General features: G+C 41.2%; 1 protein-coding gene across 11 annotated transcripts in view; it reads left to right on the forward strand.

The window, feature by feature from the left end:
• The first annotated feature begins 2,541 nt into the window (after positions 1-2,541).
• The window catches only part of Agfg1 (ArfGAP with FG repeats 1), a 42,290-nt gene continuing 21,868 nt past the window's right edge, over positions 2,542-22,963 (forward strand). For 6 of the 11 annotated variants that reach the window (XM_051190589.1, XM_051190590.1, XM_051190592.1 and 3 more), the window contains exons 1-2: positions 2,542-2,943; positions 15,953-16,046. In XM_051190589.1, the coding sequence (XP_051046546.1) occupies positions 2,777-2,943; positions 15,953-16,046 (261 nt within the window). In that variant the 5' untranslated portion in view covers positions 2,542-2,776. Of the gene's footprint in view, positions 2,944-2,991; positions 3,318-15,952; positions 16,047-22,963 lie in introns of those variants that run through there. The other 5 variants (XM_051190585.1, XM_051190587.1, XM_051190586.1 and 2 more) reach the window with 1 other exon arrangement.

Below are 22,963 nucleotides of genomic sequence, written 5' to 3' on the forward strand. Positions count from 1 at the left end.
CCTGTCTGTACAAAAGAGAGAATGGGGGTATGTTAAATGACAGTGAGAGACAATAAAAAAAAGTGAGCAGAAAGAGACCTATGAGATACACTACCTGTTTACCCCTCTAGAGGTGGTGGCATCTGGGAGAAGAGAGTCAATAAAGGAGGCAGACTACAGTCTCATGCAACGGCCAACCTTATTCAGAGCATCAGACAATTTATTTCCGGAGGGTTAAGAAGAGTCACTTGAATGAAGTGTCCAATCACAAGGGCAAGCAGCATGTGGTGGACAAGCCTTCAGTGGTAAAAACATGTTTTTCCATAGAGACACATGAAATAAATCAGTTGTAATAAGTAATCACTGGGGGGGGGGAGCACATTCCAAGAACAGCCTTGTGTCTTTGAAGAAACTGAGGTCATGGGACTCTTGTCTTGGTTTCTTGGAGTTTTCTCACAAGTGCTCAGAAATCTCATAGGACTCCATTCCCGGACTTTGCTCCCATATTACCTAACTACACTAAGGAGCCAGGGAAAGTATAAAATGCTAAACAAGACTGATATTAGCACTAACTTCAACAGTGGTGGGGCATTTGATGATTTTCAAGGATTTATTCCTAACTTTCTATGTGTGCAACTGTCCTGTAGTTAAATGAGAGAAGGGGTGAGGGTAATTCTTAGCGTTCCAGAGCTAGGGATCTAACCCAGGGCCTGCCCATACATAGTAAGCACCCTGCCTCTGAGCTGTATATTCTCAGTCTCGAAGTCATTCTTTTTCAGTGAATGTGTTTTAAGATAAATGATACGATAGCTACAGTTAGGAGCGGGGACAGAGATGGGGCAAGGGTGTCAATGAAGGAAGGTGAGGCATGAGCTGATAGTTGCTGAAGGTGAACCAGGGGCTCGGGCTATCTAATATTTTTCAGACAGGAAAGAGTTCAGAAACACACTAGTCAACCTGTCTGCCCCCCTCTTTTATAGTAAAGGCATTCACTATTATTAACAATGTTCTGTTGACCTGCCAGCTCCCTGAACTGACTCAGCATTTCCAGCTAAGAGTGCTTGAGTACTTCTCCTGTGAAAATGACTCCATCCGCGGTGCGGGCAGGGGTAGAATTCTCCAATCCAGTTCTCCGAGTCTCGCCATACTCGGAAGGAAATGAGGGCACAAAGGTTTCCTCATACCTTAGGGCACTGGTTCTCAACCTTCCTAATGTTGAAACCCTATAATACAGTTCCTCATGTCGTGGTGACCCTCTCCCCCTCCCCTTGCTACTTCATAACTGTTATTTTGCTACTGTCAGGAATCGCAATGTTTTCTGATGGTGTTAGGTGACTCCTCTAAAAGGGTCATTCAGCTGCCAAGAGTCGTGACCCACCGGTTGAGAACCGCTGCTGTCATTGATTTCCTGTAGAGACAAAGACAAGTGCATACTGCAGTTGGACAGGGTTCTGCAGGTGAATGAATACCCGAGTAAATTTAGCCCAGCGCATCATACTCCCAAATGGTGGCATGGGAATACCAATCATGCTTGGCTCGAAGCTCAGCTATGAAGATTGCCTTTAATGTGTTGTGCATTCATTCCATAAACAAGGAGCTCTGAGCTCTTGTTTCTGGGAGGCGAGTGAGTGGAGTAGTGAAGAAAATACAAGGGGCAGCCCATTTGGAGCCTGAAGGGAGAGATCCAGACCAGGTGGGAAACAGTACTTCAAATGACCACAGCTAGGAAACACAACACAATCATTTGAAAGAGAACAAACAGTTCCTGAGAGGTGAGCTGCAACCTTAGGGACTGATCTGGGTCTATCTGGAGGGTGAGCTGGTCGAACCTCATGTGACCAACAATATGCTTGCTAGGGATGAACTGTCCTTGCCCAAACAGGAGCCGTGCCCACTCCTCTCAACTTCCTGGACAACTAGCAATGTGTAAGGATGTTTGGTTGCCATATCTTGGAAATGGGGGAGGGGGGCACATGGTCATGTCATTTAGTGGATAGAGACCAGGCATGCTCCCCTCCAAACTATGGCTTACCTAGGGCAGCCCAGGCCGCCCAAATTAAACTCTTCCAAAATGTCAGGAGTGGTGAAGCTGATAAAACGTGCATGCTACACAGAGAACAGCAAGGACAGGAATGAAAGGAGGAGTAAGCTGTCCTGCAGGGAACAAACCTAAGTATAGAGAGAGCCTGAGTGAATGGGAACGATGTGGAAGGCGGCTACTAGGCTGGGCTCTGCTAGTGAGGAATTTGGGGTTACCCTTAAAGCAGCGAGAAGCTCTCGGAAACGTTTCTGCCGGGAGGGTGATAGCCTGTGCGAAGCGCTTAGCACGTACGGGCGCTCAGTGGATAAGGTCTGTTATTTGTCACCATTGTGTCTTCTTCCCTACCCCGCCCAGCCCCGACCCCTGCCGCAGCGTGGCCGCAGTGACTCCTCCCAGCCAGCAGAGGGCGCCAGCCCGCACTTGGCCGCTGGCCGCCCGAGGCGGGTCTCCTCTTGCCTCTCCCCCCTCCCCCTCGTCTTTTCCCCCTTAGGAGAAGTCGGGAAGGTGGCGGCGGCGGCGGCGGCGGCGGCGGTGGCGGTTGTCCCGCCCGGCCGGTTGGTGTGACGGGTCGGCGCGCGCTGCGCAGCGTCGGCGCTTCGTCCAGTCAGGCGGAACCGAGCGGAGGCCGAGGCCGGAGCCCGCGCGGGCGGAGGAGGGCGAAGGCGGCGGCCAGGGCGGCCCGTGGGAGGGAGCGCGGGGCCCCGGCAGCGCCGCCGGCTCCCGGCCCTGCCGGCCTCGTCGGTCGGAGCCGCGGCCATGGCGGCCAGCGCGAAGCGGAAGCAGGAGGAGAAGCACCTGAAGATGCTGCGGGACATGACGGGGCTGCCGCACAACCGCAAGTGCTTCGACTGCGACCAGCGCGGCCCCACCTACGTGAACATGACGGTCGGCTCGTTCGTGTGCACCTCCTGCTCGGGCAGCCTGTGAGTGCGGCCGGGGCGGTGGGGCCGTTTGGGATACGGCCGGCCTGGGCCTCGGGGTCCAGGATGCTCTTTTCGCTTTGGCCGGGCGAGGGTCCAGCCGTGGGGTGGCCGGCGTGGGTGGGGCGTGGGTGGGGTCGGGGTCAGCGAGCGGCCGGCCCGACGGAGCATCCCGGCTTCCCGCCGCCGCTCAGCGGGTGTGGCCCGGCCTCGGGGGGCGCAGGCCCGGAGCAGCCCCTGGAGGACTGTGCGGGGCCTTTGTGCTCCCCGCAGCTCCGCGGTTTAGAACCCGGCTTATGCTGGGCGTCGCGGAGCGGGTGGGAGGGGAAAGAGCAGGGACGAGACTGGGGGATCTTTCTCCGGTCCACAGGACCAAGGTAACTGGGGCGGGGAGCCGGGGGTGGCGGGGAGCCGCGTTCAAACGTCTTGATGGCTGAGATGTGAATCCCAGGGGAAAAGTTCTCCCTAGAGGATTAATTTCGTGAGGGGGTTGGGGGAGAGGCAGCAGAAGCACGAGGGTTGTGGCTGCATGGCTCCGAGTGTACTGAGTTGGGAAAGTTTTACTGGAAATGGGGTATCAGGAGTTATGCGGTTCAGAATAAGGATGGAGCTCGATGAGTTTTTGGATCAGTACCCGGGTGTCCTGGCTGGATGGAGAAATGGGGACAGGGAAGACAATATTGAGAAAGGAGATGGAGATGGCCGCCGCCTGGAATTACTCAGACGGTTTATGTCTGGAGTTATCTGTTGAAGCTTTCTTGGTGGGAATTTTTGTTCCTGTATAATTTCATTTGAAAAAATTTCAGGTGATTCTGATACTGATTCGATGCCCCTATGCGATAGCTATCTTGGATTCAGTATAAGTTATTAATGAGCTTGTAGTTAATAGTCATTGGGTTTTTAAAAATTATTAGCGAGTGTGTGTGTGTGTCTGTCTGTCTCTGGGGCCATGGGTGCATGATTTGTATACCTGGGTTTGCTTTTACCAGCCGAACCTTTTTGCCGGCCCTCCCCTCATTTTTTATTATGAATGAGATTAGTAACAAAGTATTTGTACCTGTCTAATAGTTCAGTGTTGACTGTTGACCCTTCATTTTCCCTTTTTATTTTCTTTTTTGTTTTGTTTTTTTCGAGACTGGATTTCTCTGGCTTTGGAGGCTGACCTGAACTAGCTCTTGTAGACACAGATCCTCCTGCCTCTGCTTCCCAAGTGCTGGGACTAAAGTTAGAGCAAGGAAGTGCCCTTGGTTGTCCATGAGCATTGCATTATTTTGGGTGGTGCTTACTAGGTTTTGCATGAAGCTTTAGGGTGTGGTGATAAATGCTGCAATGGCCTTGGTCTCTTGGCATTCACATTCCAATGGAGAAAATGGAAAAGCATAGCTAACAGGGTACTGTACTGAACTTTGGGAGTCCCAAAGGTTACTTTCCCATTAGGTAAACGCTCAGAATTTGCCACAGCTGCATACCAAGTAGGAGATAGTATGTGTGGTTCGTGGTTTTCATTTATAAAGAATATAAAATTACGACATTAGAATCATTTATGCTAGGCAGCTTCGGTTCCAAAATTATTAGCTAATCAATTTCTTTAAAGTGTATTTTCCTTTTAATATGTGATTAAGAAGTATGTCCTGCTTCTGTCATCATGAGGTCCTTAGATACATTTGAGCCTTTGGGTTGAAACATACATATTTACATATGTATAATTTATCTACTTGTTTGATTATTTATTTATGTGACAGGGTTTCTCTGTGTAGGTCTGGCTGCTCTGGAATTTGCTCTGTGGACCAGGCTGGCCTTGGACTCATAGAGATCTGCTTGCCTTTGCCTCTAAATTCTGGGATTAAAGGCCTGAGCCATCACCACCTGGCTATATGTATGACTTATTGCTCTAGATTTTCGTCTTTAGAGCTCTTTGTAAGTACTTAAACTGCTTCCCCTGCAGCAAGTATGTAATGTGAAGAAAATAGAAACAGGAGACATAGGATCTGTCAGTGTAATTTTTTTTTTTTTTTTTCCTCACAGCTCTATAGCCCTGGCTGACCTGGAACTGCTTTATAGACCAGGCTGGCCTTGAACTCTGCCTCTTAAGTGCTGGGATTAAAGGCGTTTATCACCACTGTCAGGCTTATTGGTATAGTTTTGAAAGTTACACTTGTTTATATTGTTTGCACACACATACAGACATTATTTTTTTTGGGGGGGGGAATCAATAAAGTCTCAATCCATGTGTGAGTTGCAGTTTTCCTGAGCCTGCATTGAAAAGATGTGGTGAAGGACAGACAATGCAGACATTAATTTTTTTGTGCACATGTGCATACCTGTGTTTTTATGCACCCTAACACTTGGGTGGCTGTTCAAGGAAGGCTTGAAGGAGTCAGCTCTCTCCTTTCACCCTGTGGACCTGGAGTTTGAACTAGGTCATTAGGCTTGGTGGCAAGTGCCACTGAGTGTCTCTGGGCTCCCAGTATCATTTTTTATTTTAAAGGATTTTTTCCCCCTATGAGTGTGCTGTTCTTACAATGAATGAATATGTATGTATGTATGTATGTATGTATGTATGTATGTATGTATATGAAGGTTGGTTTGGAGACTTCACAGAGGAGTTGATGTCTGAGGAAAGATCCTCAAAGACAAGTTTCAGGTAGCAGCAGCTTCATGTGGTAGAAGAGTGGGGTACTTAGGAGCTAGGTGACACTGCTTTTTAAAAGCCATGTAATTAATATTGAAAATATCCAGTCAATCAGCGGTTTCACATATATGAAATACTGAAAATAGAAGTTTTATTGCAAATTTGTTTTTCTGTACTAAAGAGGTAGAACCTCATACAATGCCTGGTACACAATAGAAGCCCAGCAGGTGTTGCTAACAAGAGGGATCAGGTCTAGAAAGTTGAAGACACTGTTCTGAGAAGCACCTTCATCAGAGTCTATCAGGTCTGAGTGTGGGCTGTAACCTGAAATCTGACTCAACAATATAAAGGCAATTTGCTGACTGGGCTTAAATATTTCCAAAAAGGATGGTTGCCCCCAGTTTCTGGAACCACAAACTGCACTTAAGTCTAGTTGAGGTAGCCAGTCACTAGCCACCTTGAGCCAGTGCCCTTTGCACGTTCCATCTTCAGATTCTTGCAAAGGAATTGTGATGCTGCTAGTAGCCATGGAATGTCTGCTGTAAGCATTTGGAGAAACTGTAGCTCCTGGGGATGTTTATCTTTGAAAAGCCATAATGCTGGAAAAACACTTTGGGAAGCCTGGAGTATTAAATATGTATTTCTTATGTAGATGATATGGTATAATGTACATGTTGGCTTGGATCTATCCCCTTGGCTTCAGGTTTTAAATTTGTGATGCCAGTATATTGTGTATGTGCTCATGAATAGTATGTGTACTGTATTAGCTTATTGAACACATTGTATTTGAGAATAGGGCTAAGCAGTGAAAGTACAAGTATGAAATAAGGCATGCTGGTGGTTGTTTGATTTCTCTAGCACAATGTCACTATATACGTATACATATTTCTACATTTTAGGGTACTAAATATAATACCTTGTTTTTCTTTTTCTTTCTTTTTTTTTTTTTTTTTTCTTTGAGACAGGGTTTTTGTGTACCCTGGCTGTCCTGTACCTTGCTCTATAGACCAGCCTGGCCTCAAACTCACAGAGATCTGCTTGCTTCTGCCTTTCAAGTGCTGGCATCAAAGGTGTGCGTCAGCACCTCCCAGCTTATAACTTATTTTTTACCATTCCCTCAATATCTTTGTGTAAACGAAGCCACCATTTTATTGCTGACACTACTGGTTTTGTTTTTGTTTTTCTTCCAGATTTCTGTCTTGTATGCTCAGATGGTGCTCATTTAGAATAACTCAAGGCAAAGTCTCAAGATAGTAAAAGAGACTTGCAATTTAGATGCAGGTCAGTTAGGGAGCAGGCCATTTGTGTCTGACTTACAGGCTGTTTCTCAGTTTCTTTTTATAGAATACATAAGTTATGAACTGTAGACAACAGTAAAACTTAGTCTTCACAGAACTAGGGTGCTAACTAAGCTCTGCGGTCACACTCTGAGACCAAGGCTTTGTTGTTGGAGATAGGGTTTCATGTCACCCAGGCTAACCCCAAACTCACTGTGGGGCTAAAGATGACTTTGAACTTGTGATCTTATTACCACTACTTGCCATGTGCTAGGTCACAGGTGTGCACTGCCACATCCTGCCTCTTATTCTTGTTATTTTTGCAGTCTACACTGACTGTAAACTGGAGTTGGTCCTCCTGCCTCAGACTCCTAAGTATTGGAATTATTTGTGAGCCACTGTGCAGGGCCTAAGGACTAGTATATGAGATTGCTTTATTTTGAAAAAAAAAAAAAAAAAAAGAAAAAGAAAAAAATGAAGGCTCAGGCAAAATAAAACAGTAAAATCTGAAAAAGCTTGCCATTTCTTTTTTAATTAATTGATTTATATAGGCAAGATGGTTTTGAATGTGCCATACTTCTTCTTTAGTCTTTGGATTATAAGTATGTGCCACCGTGCCTGGCTCCAGACAGCTCTTAATCAGTATAGAACTTAGCTGCAAGGAAGTCTCAACCACCAGATGCCCATTGTGTTAGACACTGTATGGAGCTTTTTCAAAGGGAAGTTAAAACATGGGTTAATTCAGCAGGTGGGTTATGGGACAAGCAAATGTAGACTGATCTTTTTGATCTTTTTAATGAGACCTACATGATAAATTTGTGAGAAACTCCTAAGGAGAACTTCAGGACTAGATATCTTCACCCTCTTCCAGTTTCTATCCATTGCACATTTCTCCATTTCAAATGGTCATAGTGAAAGTCTAGGGAGCACATGAATTTCTCTTAATGTGTATAAAAGATGAGTCATTTATAACTTTTGAGGACCTGGTCAGTAGCATATTCCTTATGACTTCCTTTTATTGCCTTTGTACATGAGAGTTACTGCTCTAGGGACACCCCACTTTACATGTTTAGAAGAAAATGCATTACTTTATAGTAGTGACAGGAAACTTACTTGAATTGTTTAAAACACAGGGAATGATGTGTATTTTAAAAAAGTTGGAAGATGCTGGGAGGTGGTGGCCTATACCTTTAACCTTTTACCAGCACCCAGAAGGTAGAGGCAGGCAGCTCTCTGAGTTTGAGGACAAGCTACATAGAAATCCTGTCTTTAAAAAACAAAAAAAAAGTTGGAAAGTGATTTGTTTAAGACTTCTCAGTAAAGTGTTAATTCCTTTACTTTAGAAACATAAATAGTTTCTAAAGAAATGGGGGTCATAATTACACCCTTTTTTGTTACTGTTGCTTATTTTCTGAGGCATTTTAGCAAACTGGAACCTGCACTAAGGAATGTGATGAAGTTAGTAGAGATTTACACTGAGAGAGAGAGAGAGAGAGAGAGAAAGAGAGAGAGAGAGAGAGAGAGAGAGAGAGAGAGAGAGAAAGAGAGAGAGAGAGAGAGAGAGAAGCTTTGGCAGGAATTGTAATGCTGTTATCTTAAAGAAGAAAAGGCTGGGGGAGGGTGGGAACATTGCAAATTGTCACTATACAGATAATGTTGGGCTGTTTTACTAAAGAGTAATGGATTTCTTCTGTGTTACTGTGTTTCTAGGGGAAATAACGGTACCACATGTGCACAGAGAGTTTTCTCAAAATTGTCCTGTCCAGAACTTCTTGTCTTTTCTCCACCCTTTGTTGAGTCTTGAAGGCCTTTTGGTGGGATTAGAATGAAAATGCGTGGGGCTAGTAATGTAGGAGCATGGCAAAGCCTTTTGCATTTTTCTTTCCAAGCTTTTCATCTTGTTGGTTCTATCTTGGAACACATGTTCAGTAGTGTTTTCTTAAAGGTTGCTAGTATACAGACAGTCAAGAATGTTGAAACTCTTGAAGCTTATAAAAGTCCTTAAGTTTTATAGGAATATTTTTTCCTCCAGCTGAAGAAAATAATCTATAAATTAATCTATTTGCTAGTTAAGTTTAAATTTGAAGAGTAATTTGAACTTGTTTTAATTTTACAGAATTTACTCTTATTTAAAAAGTGAAGACTACAGTGGTCCTGCAAGAGCAACAGAGCTCTTAACTCCTGAGCCAGCTCTCCATCCCTGACCCCAGTTTGTGATGACCGTAAAAAAGATTTGAAGTCCTTTCAGCTCCTTCCATATTCATGGAAGCTAACCTAAGATTCCTATTCCCTTTCCCCACAGTTTTAGCTCTTCCCAACTGTAGGAGGAAGATAAGATTTGACCTTTTGTTCTCACCATCCTCATGTGTAGTGTACAGTGATCCTTTCCACATTTCTGATTGTCTAGTTTTCATCCTTTGAAATGTTTTGCTTTACTGCATGGATAGGAATTCAGCCTTTAGATATTATCTGTGGCTGAGGTACAAAACTTCATTCAATGTGATAAGACATCAGTTTATTACTGAGTAGGTGTGGTGTATAGGGAGTGTGCCTGTCTGGAGGCCTTAGGAGGACATTAGATGCCTGCTCTATCTTTCTCCATCTTACTTCTTTGAGACAGTCTCTCACTGAACCTAGAGCTAGGCACCATTCACCAAGCCCCAGGCACCCATTTATCACCTCCACCCCTCTAGCCCTGGGGTCATAGGCCTTTGTTAACATACTCAGCTTTTGAAGTGACTTCTGGGGAGCTTGTGTAGCAAGTGCTCTTACTCACTGAGCCACCTCTCCCCAGCCCATATCAGTTGCTTTACTGTGTTTTGATAAGTCATTTCTAGGTAATGTTTGTAATCTGCTTTGGCAATGCTATTTTCTGGGCCTCTGTATAGCTATCATCTATTCTAATACTATAAATGTATTCTTCTGAACTATTAACCTAGATACAGAAAAGATGACGCCTACATGTAAAGAATGAGTTGGTAAATAAAAAGCAAGCAGACCAGTTATTTATTTATTTTCCAGATCAGTTACTTGCATTGTAAAATGTTGAGCCATTTAAGTCAGCATGTCAGCAGGCTCTTAATTTGCTAACACCTCCAACCATGTGACTGCATTTCCATAAACAGTCTTAGATATTTCTTGAATCATAGCCTTTTAATACATAGATTTCGACTTTGTATAAAGGAGTGTTTCACTTACAAATCCATTAAGTCTCACTTAGCTAAATACAACAGACTAAATGAGGGTATATCTAGCTTTCTTGTCTGGTGGGAAGTTGGTAGTAGTAACATTTTGCAAATAAATTGCTGCATTTATGTGATGATAGAAAAATGTATTCTGGTGTGGCTGCTTTTAAACTATCTCACCCAAGCTGTAAGAGTAATCTGTTTGATATAAAATGTTACGGCTTTAGGAAACAATTAAACTTAACATAGATGAGTTTGATACAGTGGAAACCAGGGTCCCTTTTTGGCACTCTTAATCCTCATAAAGGAATTTAAAAATGGACTCACATGAAAGCTCAAAGAAAATTTTATTAGAGTTTAAAAGAAAAAGCTTCTAGGGCAGGCAAGCAGTGAATGAGAAGAGAGGAATATCATGGCATTTAATTGACATGGAAGTCATACATGTGGCAGACAAGCAGTCATGTGCTGGGGAGGAGGACTTAGAAGTGAGGAAGCCCAGAGTGTTGGAAAACCTAGAGTTAGGGGAAGTGGGCTGATTTAGAAGCTGTTGCAATAGGGATGGGACTCCAGGAAGGAAAAGTATGGTCTTCAGTTAAAGGACTAATTATTCCACCCATCTCTTTAACAACATGGCTTAAGGTAAACCTGCTGTAAGGGTGGTTGGTCTCTTGGTCCAGGCCATTGACCTGGCTCAACTGCAGTGTTAGGTCACCAAGAGATTTTATTCTCTGGGCCAGAGGAAATTCCCTTAAGTGGGCCTTTCTTTATAGCAGTTTCTTAGGTTTCTCAGTGATGGTTTCTCATGGATGTGGGCTATGAACCATGGTTTTTGTTTGGTGAAGTATCATTTTTTAAAGATTATTTTAAATTTTAATTGTGTGTGTGGTGGGGGGAGTTGGGGTGAGGGTCCTGTTGGAATCCAGAGATATAAAATCCCCTTAGAGCTGGAGTTACAAGCAGTTGTAACATGGGTGCTAGCAATTGAACTTGGTCCTCAACATGAACAGTATGTTCTCTTAACATTTGAGACTTAACTACTTGTAGCACCTGCACTACAATCTGTTCCACGAATTGGGCAAAGGCCTAGAGATTGAAATAAAGAGACAAGATGGGGACATTCGTTCGATGGCAATGTCAGAACGCCGAATGCCATTTATTGAGGGGATGGAACGGGCTTAAATACTGACTTAGAGCAGTGGAAAACTACAGAAATTTTAGGCTTAGCTCCTCCTCACAAGGTGTATGTTGTCACAAGGTGTGTGTTAATAAAACGGGAAGAGTACCAACAACAGCCTTGGGGCAAGGAGTTCCAGCCAACAGCTTCAGGCTTGCTCAAGGTAGGGGAGGGGGGTGGGGTTGGTTCTTATTTTTAATTTTCTTCTTTTTTAAAATTTATTATTAACTTCAAAGGTGTTTGCTGTTATCTTTTTGAAAAGAAAAGGCCTGGTTTCCACTGTTCTAGTCAAGTTGTGGAAGTTCTAGGTATGTCTCATACTCAGTATTTAGCATGGAGGCCAACAAATCCCCATTATGCTTGTATCTAGCTTAAACTTTGCTCCAGATTTTGCTCAGGGCCTGGTGAGCGTATAGACTGGTGGCAATTGAGGAACTGTGTTGCCTTGTGACCCTGGCTGTATCCATTTTCAGTTTATCTTGCTGTGGGTCCTGTGGTGAGAATCAGTATCTCCCATTTGGCTTCTCCCATTCTGTAGCGGCTCTGTTGTGCCTTACTCTGCAGTCAGCACTGGTGGCGTATTTATTTATGCTTATTTGTTTTTGATACAAGGACTTACTCTTGTTTAGGCTGGTCTTGAACACCTGGCCTCAGGTTCTTACTTCTTGTGGTCTATTCTTTTTACTCTGTGCTGTCCTTCTGGTGGGCTATTGAGCTAATTAATATACTGCTGTTAGGTTTTTTTTTTTTTTTTTCCATCACTGTTTCTACTGTATATCAGTTCATTACTTGAATATTATTTTTAGATGACTGTTCTGGGTATTATAGGAATCTTTGGATTGTGGCTTTCTAAGAAAAAAATCAAACAAAATAACTCTTGTGCCTTACATTTACAAATATACAGGGGGAGAGAGGGAGGAGAGTGAGACTGGCTGACTTCACATTCTGGGTGGATGGACATTATAGTACATAGGTGTCCTGGAGCCAACAATTTGTAGAATCTTAACTTATTAAAGGCGTCTTCTATCCCTAATGTTAAATTAATTTTATTACTTTCAGACGTAATAACAGTAATATTAACAACCACATACATTTTCATAGCCTATATTAGCAAAACTTTTCTTTTTTCTTTTTCTTTTTTTCTTTTTTTATTTGGTGTTAGGAGACAGGGTTTTTCTGTATTGCCTTGGAGCCTGTTCTGGAACTTGCTCTGTAGACCAGGCTGGTCTCGATATTACAGAGATCCCTCTGCCTCTGCCTCCTGAATGTTAGGACTAAAGGTGTGCACCACCTGGCACATACATTTTTATAGCCTGTTAAAATATTTTAAGCAGCTTCTCTCTCAGCAGGGGAAAAATAATAAATCAACCAAATGAGCTGTCTTACTCATTCAGCACAGATTGGTATTTGAATTGAACACATGACTATTTGCAGGATTGAGGCTTCGTTTGGGAGCATACTGGCAGACATACTCAGTGAGTCACACCATCTGCTTACAGTCATACCTGCTGGTGGTCATTAAAACAAAACTCCTGGGGATCTGTGTATGACTTAATTACACTGTAGAAACATATTAGACTGCACTGGCAGGTTACTTTGGAACTTAAAGCCAATTAACTGGCATACTTCCTCTCAAAACATCTCTGTTGCACTTACTGAGTCAAAAATGTTGGTTCAAATTTGGAGACTTAAAATCTGTATTTTTAGAGTTTAGGGTAGGCATTGCTTTAGTATTGGCTATGAAAAAAAGATGTTTTTTTTTTTTTTTTCCCCTAATACTTTTTTCAAATGGTATGACTTATTTCATTATAAAGAACTGTTTTGTAAGCACTGTATTCATGTGATAAGTTGACTAGCATGAAGAGAAGTGGCATCAGCCAATCCAGGAGTACATGCTAAGAATATATCAGTTTTGATCCATTAAGAATTCTGGCCTCCTCTCCCCTCTTTCCTCCTCTCTTCTCCCCTCCCCTTCTCCTTTTAACCCCCTTTTCTGGACAGGGTTTCTCTGTGTTGCCCTGGTTGTCCTGGAACTCTGTACACCAGGCTGGCTTTGAACTCACTGAGATCTGTCTTGATTCTGCCTCCCAAGTGCTGGAATCAAAGGTGTGCACCACCACTGACCTTATTAATTTTTTTTGTTTTGTTTTGTTTTTGTTTTTTGAGACAGGATTTCTCTGTGTAGTTTTGTAGATCAGGCTGGCCTTGAACTCAGAGATCATCTGCCTCCTGAGTGCTGGGATTAAAGCATGTGTCACATGGTCTGGTGACTCTATTCATTCTTTATTTCACCATTTTACATGGCTTTTTTTTTTTTTTAAAGCCATTTCTTATTTGAGAGGCAACTGGATTGTTTCTAATTTCTGTTATATGTGAATAGAGAAGGTGTAAACAAAAGTTGACAAGTTTAGGGGCATTATTTGTGACCTTTATTTACTACAAGGTCATGTAGCAAGGGGTGTGTGTGTGTGTGTGTGTGTGTGTGTGTGTGTGTGTGTTATTAAAAAGTAACAGGCTTGTCCTGATGTTCTCTTTCCAGTGGTTTTAGAAACTGCAAATTCCATATTTTATAATCACAGTTGAAAGAAACAGTTCATACTATCATTCTGTGATTAATGAGTATTTTTACTTTGATAATATACAATTGTTGGAAATATGAAATGCTTTCACAAGTAGTATTGCTAAAATCTTTAAATGGGTCCTTCTTACAGATCTTCTTTGTATGTTTAAATTTGCCTCTGTTTGCCGGGGTCTGTGTTTATTCTTTGCATCTCAAAAACTTTGTACAGCTTTTTGTTCTTGTTTGTTTTTTCTCCCTTTTCCTCTCTTTTCGGATAGAGTTTCTCTGTGTAGACCAGGCTGACCTTGAACTCAAATAGACTTACCTGCCTCTGCCTCCTGAGTGCTGGTATTAAAAGCATTTGCCACTGCCACCCAGCCTATACTTTTGTTTTCTTAAAATGTATATGATGTAAGTTTCTTTAGTAAAAAGTCTCCTGGATAAAAACTTTTTTTTTTAAAGTCTGAAACTACTGCCATTTTTATTTTGCTCTTCAGTAATGGCTTTTCTGGATCACAACAGTTACTTAACCATGTGAAAATAATATTCTTATTCCCAATGAAAAGTGGTTAAAATTTAGTCTTTGAAATTTTGACATAATGTTTCTAAGTGTAGATTATATTTTCCACAATTTTGTTAAGCTCGTTTATTAGATCTGTAAAATCTCAGCCATTACCCTTTCAGATACATCTTTTGTCTCTATCTGTAGAACTGGCTTTAGATGTCTGTTAGGCTTCTTGTATTCTCCTTTTTTTTTTTTTTTTTTTTTTTTTGTCTTTATGTTACCTTCTGGTTTCTTTACCCCCCCCCTTTTTTTTTTTAATTTTCTGTCTTGTTCATTAATTTTCTCTTCAGATATGTTTATTTTGTTTTTGTTTGTTTGTTTTCAAGACATGATCTCATTATGTAGTCCTGGCTATCCTGGAACTGTGTGTGGACTAAGCTGGTCTCGAATTTATAGGATCCACCTGCCTCTGCCTCCTGATGCTGGGATTAAAGGCGTGCACCACCATGCCCAGGCCCCAGGCTCAGGTGTGTTTAATCTGCTTTTTTAACAGGTTTGCAGAAACTTAACTTTGACATTTGTAAGTTTTCTTTTCAGAAAACTGAGATGTCCTATCTCCCGCCTCACTGTTCTCCCTCCTGGGAGATGGCTCAGCAGTCATGAGACTGACCGTTCTTTCAGAGAGCGCAGAGGGCCTCCTCTGGCACCTGCACTGGCATCTGGAATCTACGTATCCCCCCTCCCTCTCTCCCTCTCGTCCTCTCTCCCTCTCTCTCTCTCACACACACACATACACACATTATAACAAATAAAATTAAGGAACAAAACTAAGTGGGTTGTCTGCCATACTGTTAGGATCCAAATGAGATTAAATATACTAAGTGCTTGTGGGCTTTGTAATTATTTTCTTTTATATTATGAACTTACATTTTTCTGGCCAGTTGCTTTGCATAATATAGTACATTCTTGGTTATTTGTTGCTGATATTTTTTTTATCCTTTAAATTTTTTAACATTTATTTTGTGTTATGTGGGTCAGAGGTCATGTGTGTGACTAGTGGGAGTCAGCTGTTCTCACTATGTGAGTTCTAGGGGTTGATCTCTGCTCACCAGTGGCTTACCCTGCTGAGTCAGCTCAGCAGGATACATTTTTAATTTTAAAAAAAATCCCCTCCCCAATGCCTACTTCCTCTCACTTTGCTACTTTGTCTCTTCTTATTCCAGAAAAGGTTTTACTTTTCTGTAGTCCTTGTACATACTTTTTTAAAGAGAGTTTTATCTGGGCCAGCTGTAGAGCAGTGTGATACTTGCTGCCAAGCTTGATGACATGAGTTCAGTTCTTAGGACTTGGACCAAAATGGTGGAAGGAGAGAACTTACTGCTGCAGATTGCCCTCTGACCTCCACATTTGCGTTTCTGTGGTGAATATAGCAAGTGCACCCATCCACAATACAAATAATTTTTAAATGGAAATGAATCTAATGTAAAGCAAAGGAGTATGGTGACAGTTTGAATGCTAGAACTGTGGATTCTGACTAAATTTACCTGTTTGATAAGCAGTAGCTTAATAGTAAATAATTCTGTTTATGGAATGAAATTACTTATAAGTTTAGTATACTAAAATGTTTTGAATAATTTAAAAATGTGCAGTACTAAATTATAAAATATTTTATCTTTTAGGAGAGGATTAAATCCACCTCACAGGGTGAAATCTATCTCTATGACAACATTTACTCAACAGGAAATTGAATTCCTGCAAAAACATGGGAATGAAGTAAGTATTTTGCAATGTTCAACTTTGTTGCAGTCATTTTAGTAAGTTGCTTAAAATGATGTTTCCATTTGATAACGCATTTAATGCCTAAGTGTTTTACTGTAAACCTAGGTACTTAAAATACTTAGAAGTAAAACATAGGCACTTGAAACAGTAGTGTTGGCTGTAGAAGGCAGTTTTGGTGGGTGTCAGTATCTTGGGAGGAGGAAGAAGAGGAGCTATGTAAGAAGTATGGGTTTTTCCTCCCGCCACTGGTCTTGTCCCGCTGCCGTGCCAGCCCCAAATAATACACAGAAACTCTGTATTTGATACAATGTTGTTGGCCAGGTGCTAGTTTCTTATTGACTAGCTCTGTCTTAATTATTAACCCATTTCTATGTATTTCTCTTACCGGGGAGCCGGCGGCATACTGCTTTCTCCCGACTCTCCATCTTGGCTCCTCCTTCCTACTTCTATTTCCTCCTTGTCTCCTAGTCTCTCCTATCTTCCTTTCCTATTGGCCAACAGTGCTTTATTATTAACCAGTATGAGAAACATATTTACATAATTGCATCTCCCATCAGAGCTAGCTCTGTAATACTATACTAAACTTGTTACAGTGTTATGTAATGAACTCCCAAGGTCATTTCCATCTTTTTAAGCTAATATTTTAATTAGATGTATGTGATGTGTAGTGCTTAGCAGGTGCTCAACAAGGAGAGTGTCCCTAGTTCAGGAGGGCAACATAGTTTAGGGGAACTGATTCCTGTGACCTCTTCTGGGCTCTCGTAATCCCATGCATGCTGTTTGCGTATTGATTTTTAGATTTGAGTTTTGTTGCTAATAAAAGTAGTGACTTTTAATCTCAGGGTCGTGGGTTCGTGCCCCACGTTGGGCGCCATTTGTAAGAGTACGTTTTTTCCACCCGCTGTCTGGTCTTGTCCCGCTGCCGTGCCAGCCCCAAATAATGTACTGAGACTCTGTATTTGATATAATGTTGTTGGCCCATTATTTGTTTCTTATAGGCTAGCTCTGTCTTAAGTGTTAACCCATTTCTATGTATTTCCACGTGGTCTTCTTACCGGGGAGTGAGGCAGGCGTCTGGTCTCCCCGGTCTCTCCATGCTGACTGATTCCTCCTTACTACTTCCTATTCCTCCTTGTCTCCTAGTCCCTCCTATATTCCTTTCCTATTGGCCAACAGTGCTTTATTCATTAACCAGTATGAGAAACATATACAGAATGACATCTCCCATCATCTCCTCTTTTCTGTCTAAATAAAAAGAAGGGTTTTAACATTAACATAGCAAAATATATCACACAACAGTTATAAAATAAGAATCACAGTTAACAATATTTAGTCCATTAACATTTAGCAAGATTAAAAGAAACTATTCTATCATCCATCCTATATTTGTGAGTCTAAAGTCCTATATGTAACTTATCTTTAAGCTTAACTAAGGAAAACTATAAATATAACTATCTGTCTTCAACTCCTTCAAAGACCACAGAAGGATAGTATATAAACTCTAGAAATGACAGACACATCTTGTGGCGTGGTCAGTGCCACAGAAGGACTATCTCACTACAGTACATAATTACTAAGGATGATTAGAGTAGGTTCTTGTTTCCAGCCTCTCTTTCTGTTTTTATTTGATGTTTTTGAGACAGTCTTATTACAGAGCCCAGACTTCACTCCCAAATCCTGTCTAGCTCAGGTAGGCCTCAAAAACCACAGTGGTTTGCTTGTCTCAGCATTTGAGTGCTGGGATTGTAGGCATGTGTGTCCATGGCTGTCTACTTTATCTGTGTTTTTATAACTAGAACCTGTTTGAAAAAAAATAGTAACTAAAGGTCCCCACATAGGACTAGGAAAAAAAAAGTTGTTGTAGTTTTCATTTCATTACTACTAATTTATGAATCCTGTGACTATAGGCAAATGATTTTTTCTCTCTTGAGCCTCATTTTCCTTTGTAGTCTATAATGAATTCTGTATTCATTGTCTTGAAGAACTTGAAGAGGCTTGAAGAACAGTATTTTAAAAATTGATATATTATGTTGATGTAAGCTCGCACTTTTATGTGGGAAGATACTTTTCTGATTGATTCCTAAGTTTAGAAAATAATTATCACATAGGAACATGGTGTGCTTTGAGTAGAATTTAGTGTACAGGGAGTTTGCAGAAATCTTTCACTGAAGGCAAACAGATTGTCATTTAAACCTGCCCTGTTGCCTCCTTGACAGCACCGTACAGTAATGTTCATTTGCCTCCAGTGAAAGACTTCCTTTATTTTATAGCATTATTTCCTGTGTACTTTGCAATGCCTTCATCTAAAATAAGCCTCAGTTGGACTCTTTATATGTTATTCTTGGATGTTCGGCTGGTGTCATTGTTAATCCATGTTGCTCCTATGTTAGGAATCAGCAGGAACCAGCTGATGTTTTCTATGAAGCATGAGATGTAAATACTTTCAGGTCTTTGTTGGAACTGATCAATACACTTATTGTAGCCTAAATTAGTCAAATCCTGAGAAGCAAGTAGGCGTGGCTATTTCAGTAACAGTCTATAAAGAAGACCGTAGGCCAGATATAGTTCACAGGATGTGATTTCTGACCTGTGGCCTATATATAGGAGAATTTAGATCACTGAATTTATTATTTCTGCTTAAATAAGTTGGGAAACTAAATGTTCTAGGTCAGCATACACATTTTAGGTGGAACAGAGGAGAAAAACATTTCGCTCTATGGATGCTTCAGGGAGGTAGGAAGATGCTTTTACTCAAGTGTCTTGTGCCTGCTGGACCTCAGGTGGAGCAGGAATAATGCATTAGACAGGAGGTTCATTTAAAATCTGTCACATAGAGGTCATGACACATCTGGTTTTGGTGTATCATTTTCCCTTTGGATTGGATGGGCAGGGAGAACTTGCTGATGAGCACAGTATGTCTGGAAGGAGCAGTCTCTTTGAAGAGTTATCTAGGGTCAGGATTTGTTGGGTCTGTTTGATAGGATAAGCACTATGATGCTATTTTTCAAGGAGGTCATTATAAGGCAAAGAATTATAAACTAAAACATGGAAACAAAGCCCAAGGATAAAATAAGGAATTTACGTTTGGTCCCTCTGTAGTCTCATATTCCCCTCACATGATTATGTGGCTGGGTTATAAATATGTGTCCCTGGTCTGCACAAACTGTTTCTGCCTATTTTCATACAGTTGTGTATGCGTTAATTCTTGCTAGCACATTATAAAATTATAAAAGGCAAAATGTTAAGATAGAATATAATAGTTTCTGAAAAATATGTAAATGTAGAACTGTTAATTTTTTTGCACGAGACATGGATAATAATGATTGTTTTTTGTGTTTGCAAGCATTGTTCAGTTTATATACTATTTGGATACTCTACCACTGAGAAATATGTAACAGCTGGTACTTTAGAACACTAGCTTAGTCACGTGAATTAAGCTTGCTGTGTGTGGAAATGTGTATATTGTATTTGATTTACTGTTGTATTATTTGGACCATGACATGTTTGTAATATATTTCTCATTATAGACACCTTCTACCTTGTTTTGTTTGTTTTGAGACAGGGTTTCACTATTTAGTCCAACCTGGCCAGGAACTTGCTATGTATATTAGGCTGGCTTAAAACCTAGAGGATCCACCTCCTCTGTCTTCTAAGTGCTGGGGTTAAAGACATATGCCACCACATCAGTTTACCTTAGGTTTTTCTTGGAGGAGGGATGGGCAAAGTAATATATTGATGACAGGTCGGAGTGTATCTCAGGTAGAGTGCTTGTCCCTGTGCACAGGATCCTGAGTTTGATTTCCTAGCATCATAGGGGATGTGGGTTGGTGATAGAATTAGGTGTGGTAGTTACCATCAGTAGTGGTGTAATACCAGCTGAGATAGGAGGATTGGGAGTTTTAGGCCAGCCTAGGCTATGTGCATACATAGCAAGACCATGTCTTTCTGAAAGAAAGTAGATGGAAGTTGCTAGTAGTCTTTTGGGTAGGCTCACAGTAACTATCTAAAGAGTTTCTAATAGTATTCCTCTGTAACTAGTCCTTTTTTACTGTTTAGTTTTGTTGTTGTTGTTGTTTTGTTTTTTGTTTTTCTCCTGTTTCTAAAAAGTGGGAATCAGGTACTTAAATTTAACTTATGTTTTTTTTGGACAGTATTAAATATTTTATTATGTCTTACCATTGGAAGGAGTCAGTACTCTTATCTCTACCTAGGAGACAAAAAAGACATTTTTAGAAGTTATGTGTAGAGATGGCTTAATGAGAAAAGATGCTCCAACTCCTCCTGCAGAATCATGCCACATTGTTTATTCTTTCCATCCTTTTTATCACAATAAATGTTTATCTTTATAAGGGGACTATGTATGTTGGCATTTCTGTTAATTTTGCTTTCCTTGAAAGGATTAAAAGCAAAAAGTGATCCTGCCCTTACCTGACCTCCATCTAAAGCCTTTAGCTGTTTCCTACCTTGTCCTTTTATACAAGTGATTGGGCATTAGCTGTGATAATATGCATGCATGTTTATTGGCATGGTTTTTTGTTTTTGTTTTTGCTGTGTCAACAACTGTCACACCTGCTTTTGGAGCTCTGGCCTTTACTTGGACATACAGTGGTCTCCGGCTGGGTCCTGCTGTTGGGGACTGCAGCATGGTTGAAGCCTTTGGCACTCATAGCTCCCATAAGGCTATCTGGGGTTTGAGACTTTCCTGAACATTTTATTGCAGTGGCTGGTGGAGTGCTGTAATGCTTTGCTTTAACTCAGTGGTCCTCAACCAGTGGGTCATGACCTCTTTGTGGGGAGGGTCAGATCACCCTTTGACAGATCACTTAAGACCATCAGAAAACACAGATATTTACATTACAATTCATAACATTAGCAGATTTCAGTTATGAAGTAGCAGTGTAATACTTTTGTGGTTGGGGGTCACCATAACATGAGGAACTCTTAAAGGGGTTGTATAGCCTTAGGAAGGTTGAGAACACTACTCTAACTTGAGGTTTCCTTACAGCCAGTCTGTACTTTTGCTGTCGTCTCTTCATTAACTTCCAATTATCCACATTGAGTGTCCATTTGGCAACAAACTGTAAAGTATACTTTTGAATACTTTACATTCTGTTATTGGTGATCATGATAGCAGTTCTAAAACGAATTAGCACTAGAGTGAAGAAAAAACTCAAGAGTTTTATGAATTTATTTGTTGGCTAGTGTCAGTTCATTTTTTTCTTTGGTTTTATTTTTAATTATTCCCTAAGATTGGTTTACAGATTGATTTTGTTCATTGGACCCCATGGCTGAACTTTTAAGGGTTGAGAAGAAGTATTTCATGAGGCACATACTTGGCAACTCTAACATAGGCAGTTAGTATAGAGCACTTTGTGAATTCACACAGTGATGTGTGATGATTCAAGACCACTTAGGTTCTGTCTGTAGTAGGACTAAAGATGGACCTAATTTCCTGCATATCAGCTGATGCTTATCTAGCCACCCACCACTGCAGATTTCTCAAAAACAGCACAATGAATACTCATACACTAATACTATAATAGTATTAGAGTAATAGAGTATATACGTCAGTGTTAGGTGTGTTAATTCATGGGACATGCCCAATATCCCTAGCAAATATCCCATTTTTATTTGCATTTTACATAAGAAGGCCTATCAGAGTTGGTTGAGCTAGTTCAGGCTCTCAAGCATCACAGCCACGTTACGCTATAATTAGGATGATTATCCACTTCCTTTCCACAAAGAGATCATCAGAACGAATCCCATTAAATGTTGAGTTCTTACAAATAAATGATGGCTTCTAGGGGGCCATTATTATTCCTCAGTATGGTTTCTAGCCCCACACTCAGTGTTCCTCATTCATGTTAATAGATGCTATTACTTCATGTATCTTCTTGTCCCACAATATTTGTTCATTTTAAGACTTTAGCTTCTTCATTTTATACTTTTCTTGCTGTTGCTAAACTCACCACCAGTGTCCACATGGATCACTCACATAGCCCTTGAGTTCCTATCTTATCTCCAGTGGTCCTACATCCCATTTTCCATCAGTAACTTTTATCACCTCCCAGATTTAGGATTTAAATATTTTTCTGTATGATCCCCACTGATCCTTTATTCCCAGTTCTTTTACTATGAAGCTTAACTACAGTGTTAATTTACTAGAGCTCTCATTCTGCTAAACATTGTCCTCAGTTTTTCTTGGCCTAGCTTAGAATCCATGGTCTTGTTATACCCCCCCCCCCCACCCACCCCAACACATACACACACACCCCTTTTGTCCTGTTGTACTTAGCCAAAATCAACATTGTACTTATACCATTCTTAAACAAGCACATTCAGGCTGCTTTCCCTTGTGCAGTCACCAGTACACAGCACTACATGCAGTTTAATTGGCTCTCTTTTGTTCCTTCTCTTCCCTAAAGGGGGGGGGACATATCCCCCCTTTTTTCAGTTTAGTTTTAACAAAACAAACAGAAAAGAGACTGCTGTTAGCAAAGGCTTACAGACAGCAGTTTTAATATGGTCATGGGAGAAGGACTCAACTTTTCAGGGATCAGCATGTGAGAGTAGATCACTGGAAGGCAAGGAGGCAAGGTTTTTGGTGCATTGGGGAAGCTTAGTGACACATTCACTGACTACATTTGAGAAATGCTTGTTTCCTTATTGGTAGAAAGAGTACTCCATAGAAGTAACTGTCAGTTGCACAAAAGAATGGAGTCATTTCTACAAGATTAGTATCTGTTTACATGTGCATCCACTGCCTTCCTGCCATGGCATACATGTGGAGATCAGAGGACAACCTTTAGGTGTTTTCTCTCCTTCCACAGTGGGTTTCAGGGATTGACTTAGGTTGGCCACAGGGATTTTTACCAGTGGGCTGTGTTGCAGGCCCTCTTTTATGTTTGGCT

Source organism: Phodopus roborovskii, unplaced genomic scaffold, assembly GCF_943737965.1.
Source record: "Phodopus roborovskii unplaced genomic scaffold, PHOROB, whole genome shotgun sequence".
NCBI lineage: Eukaryota > Metazoa > Chordata > Mammalia > Rodentia > Cricetidae > Phodopus > Phodopus roborovskii.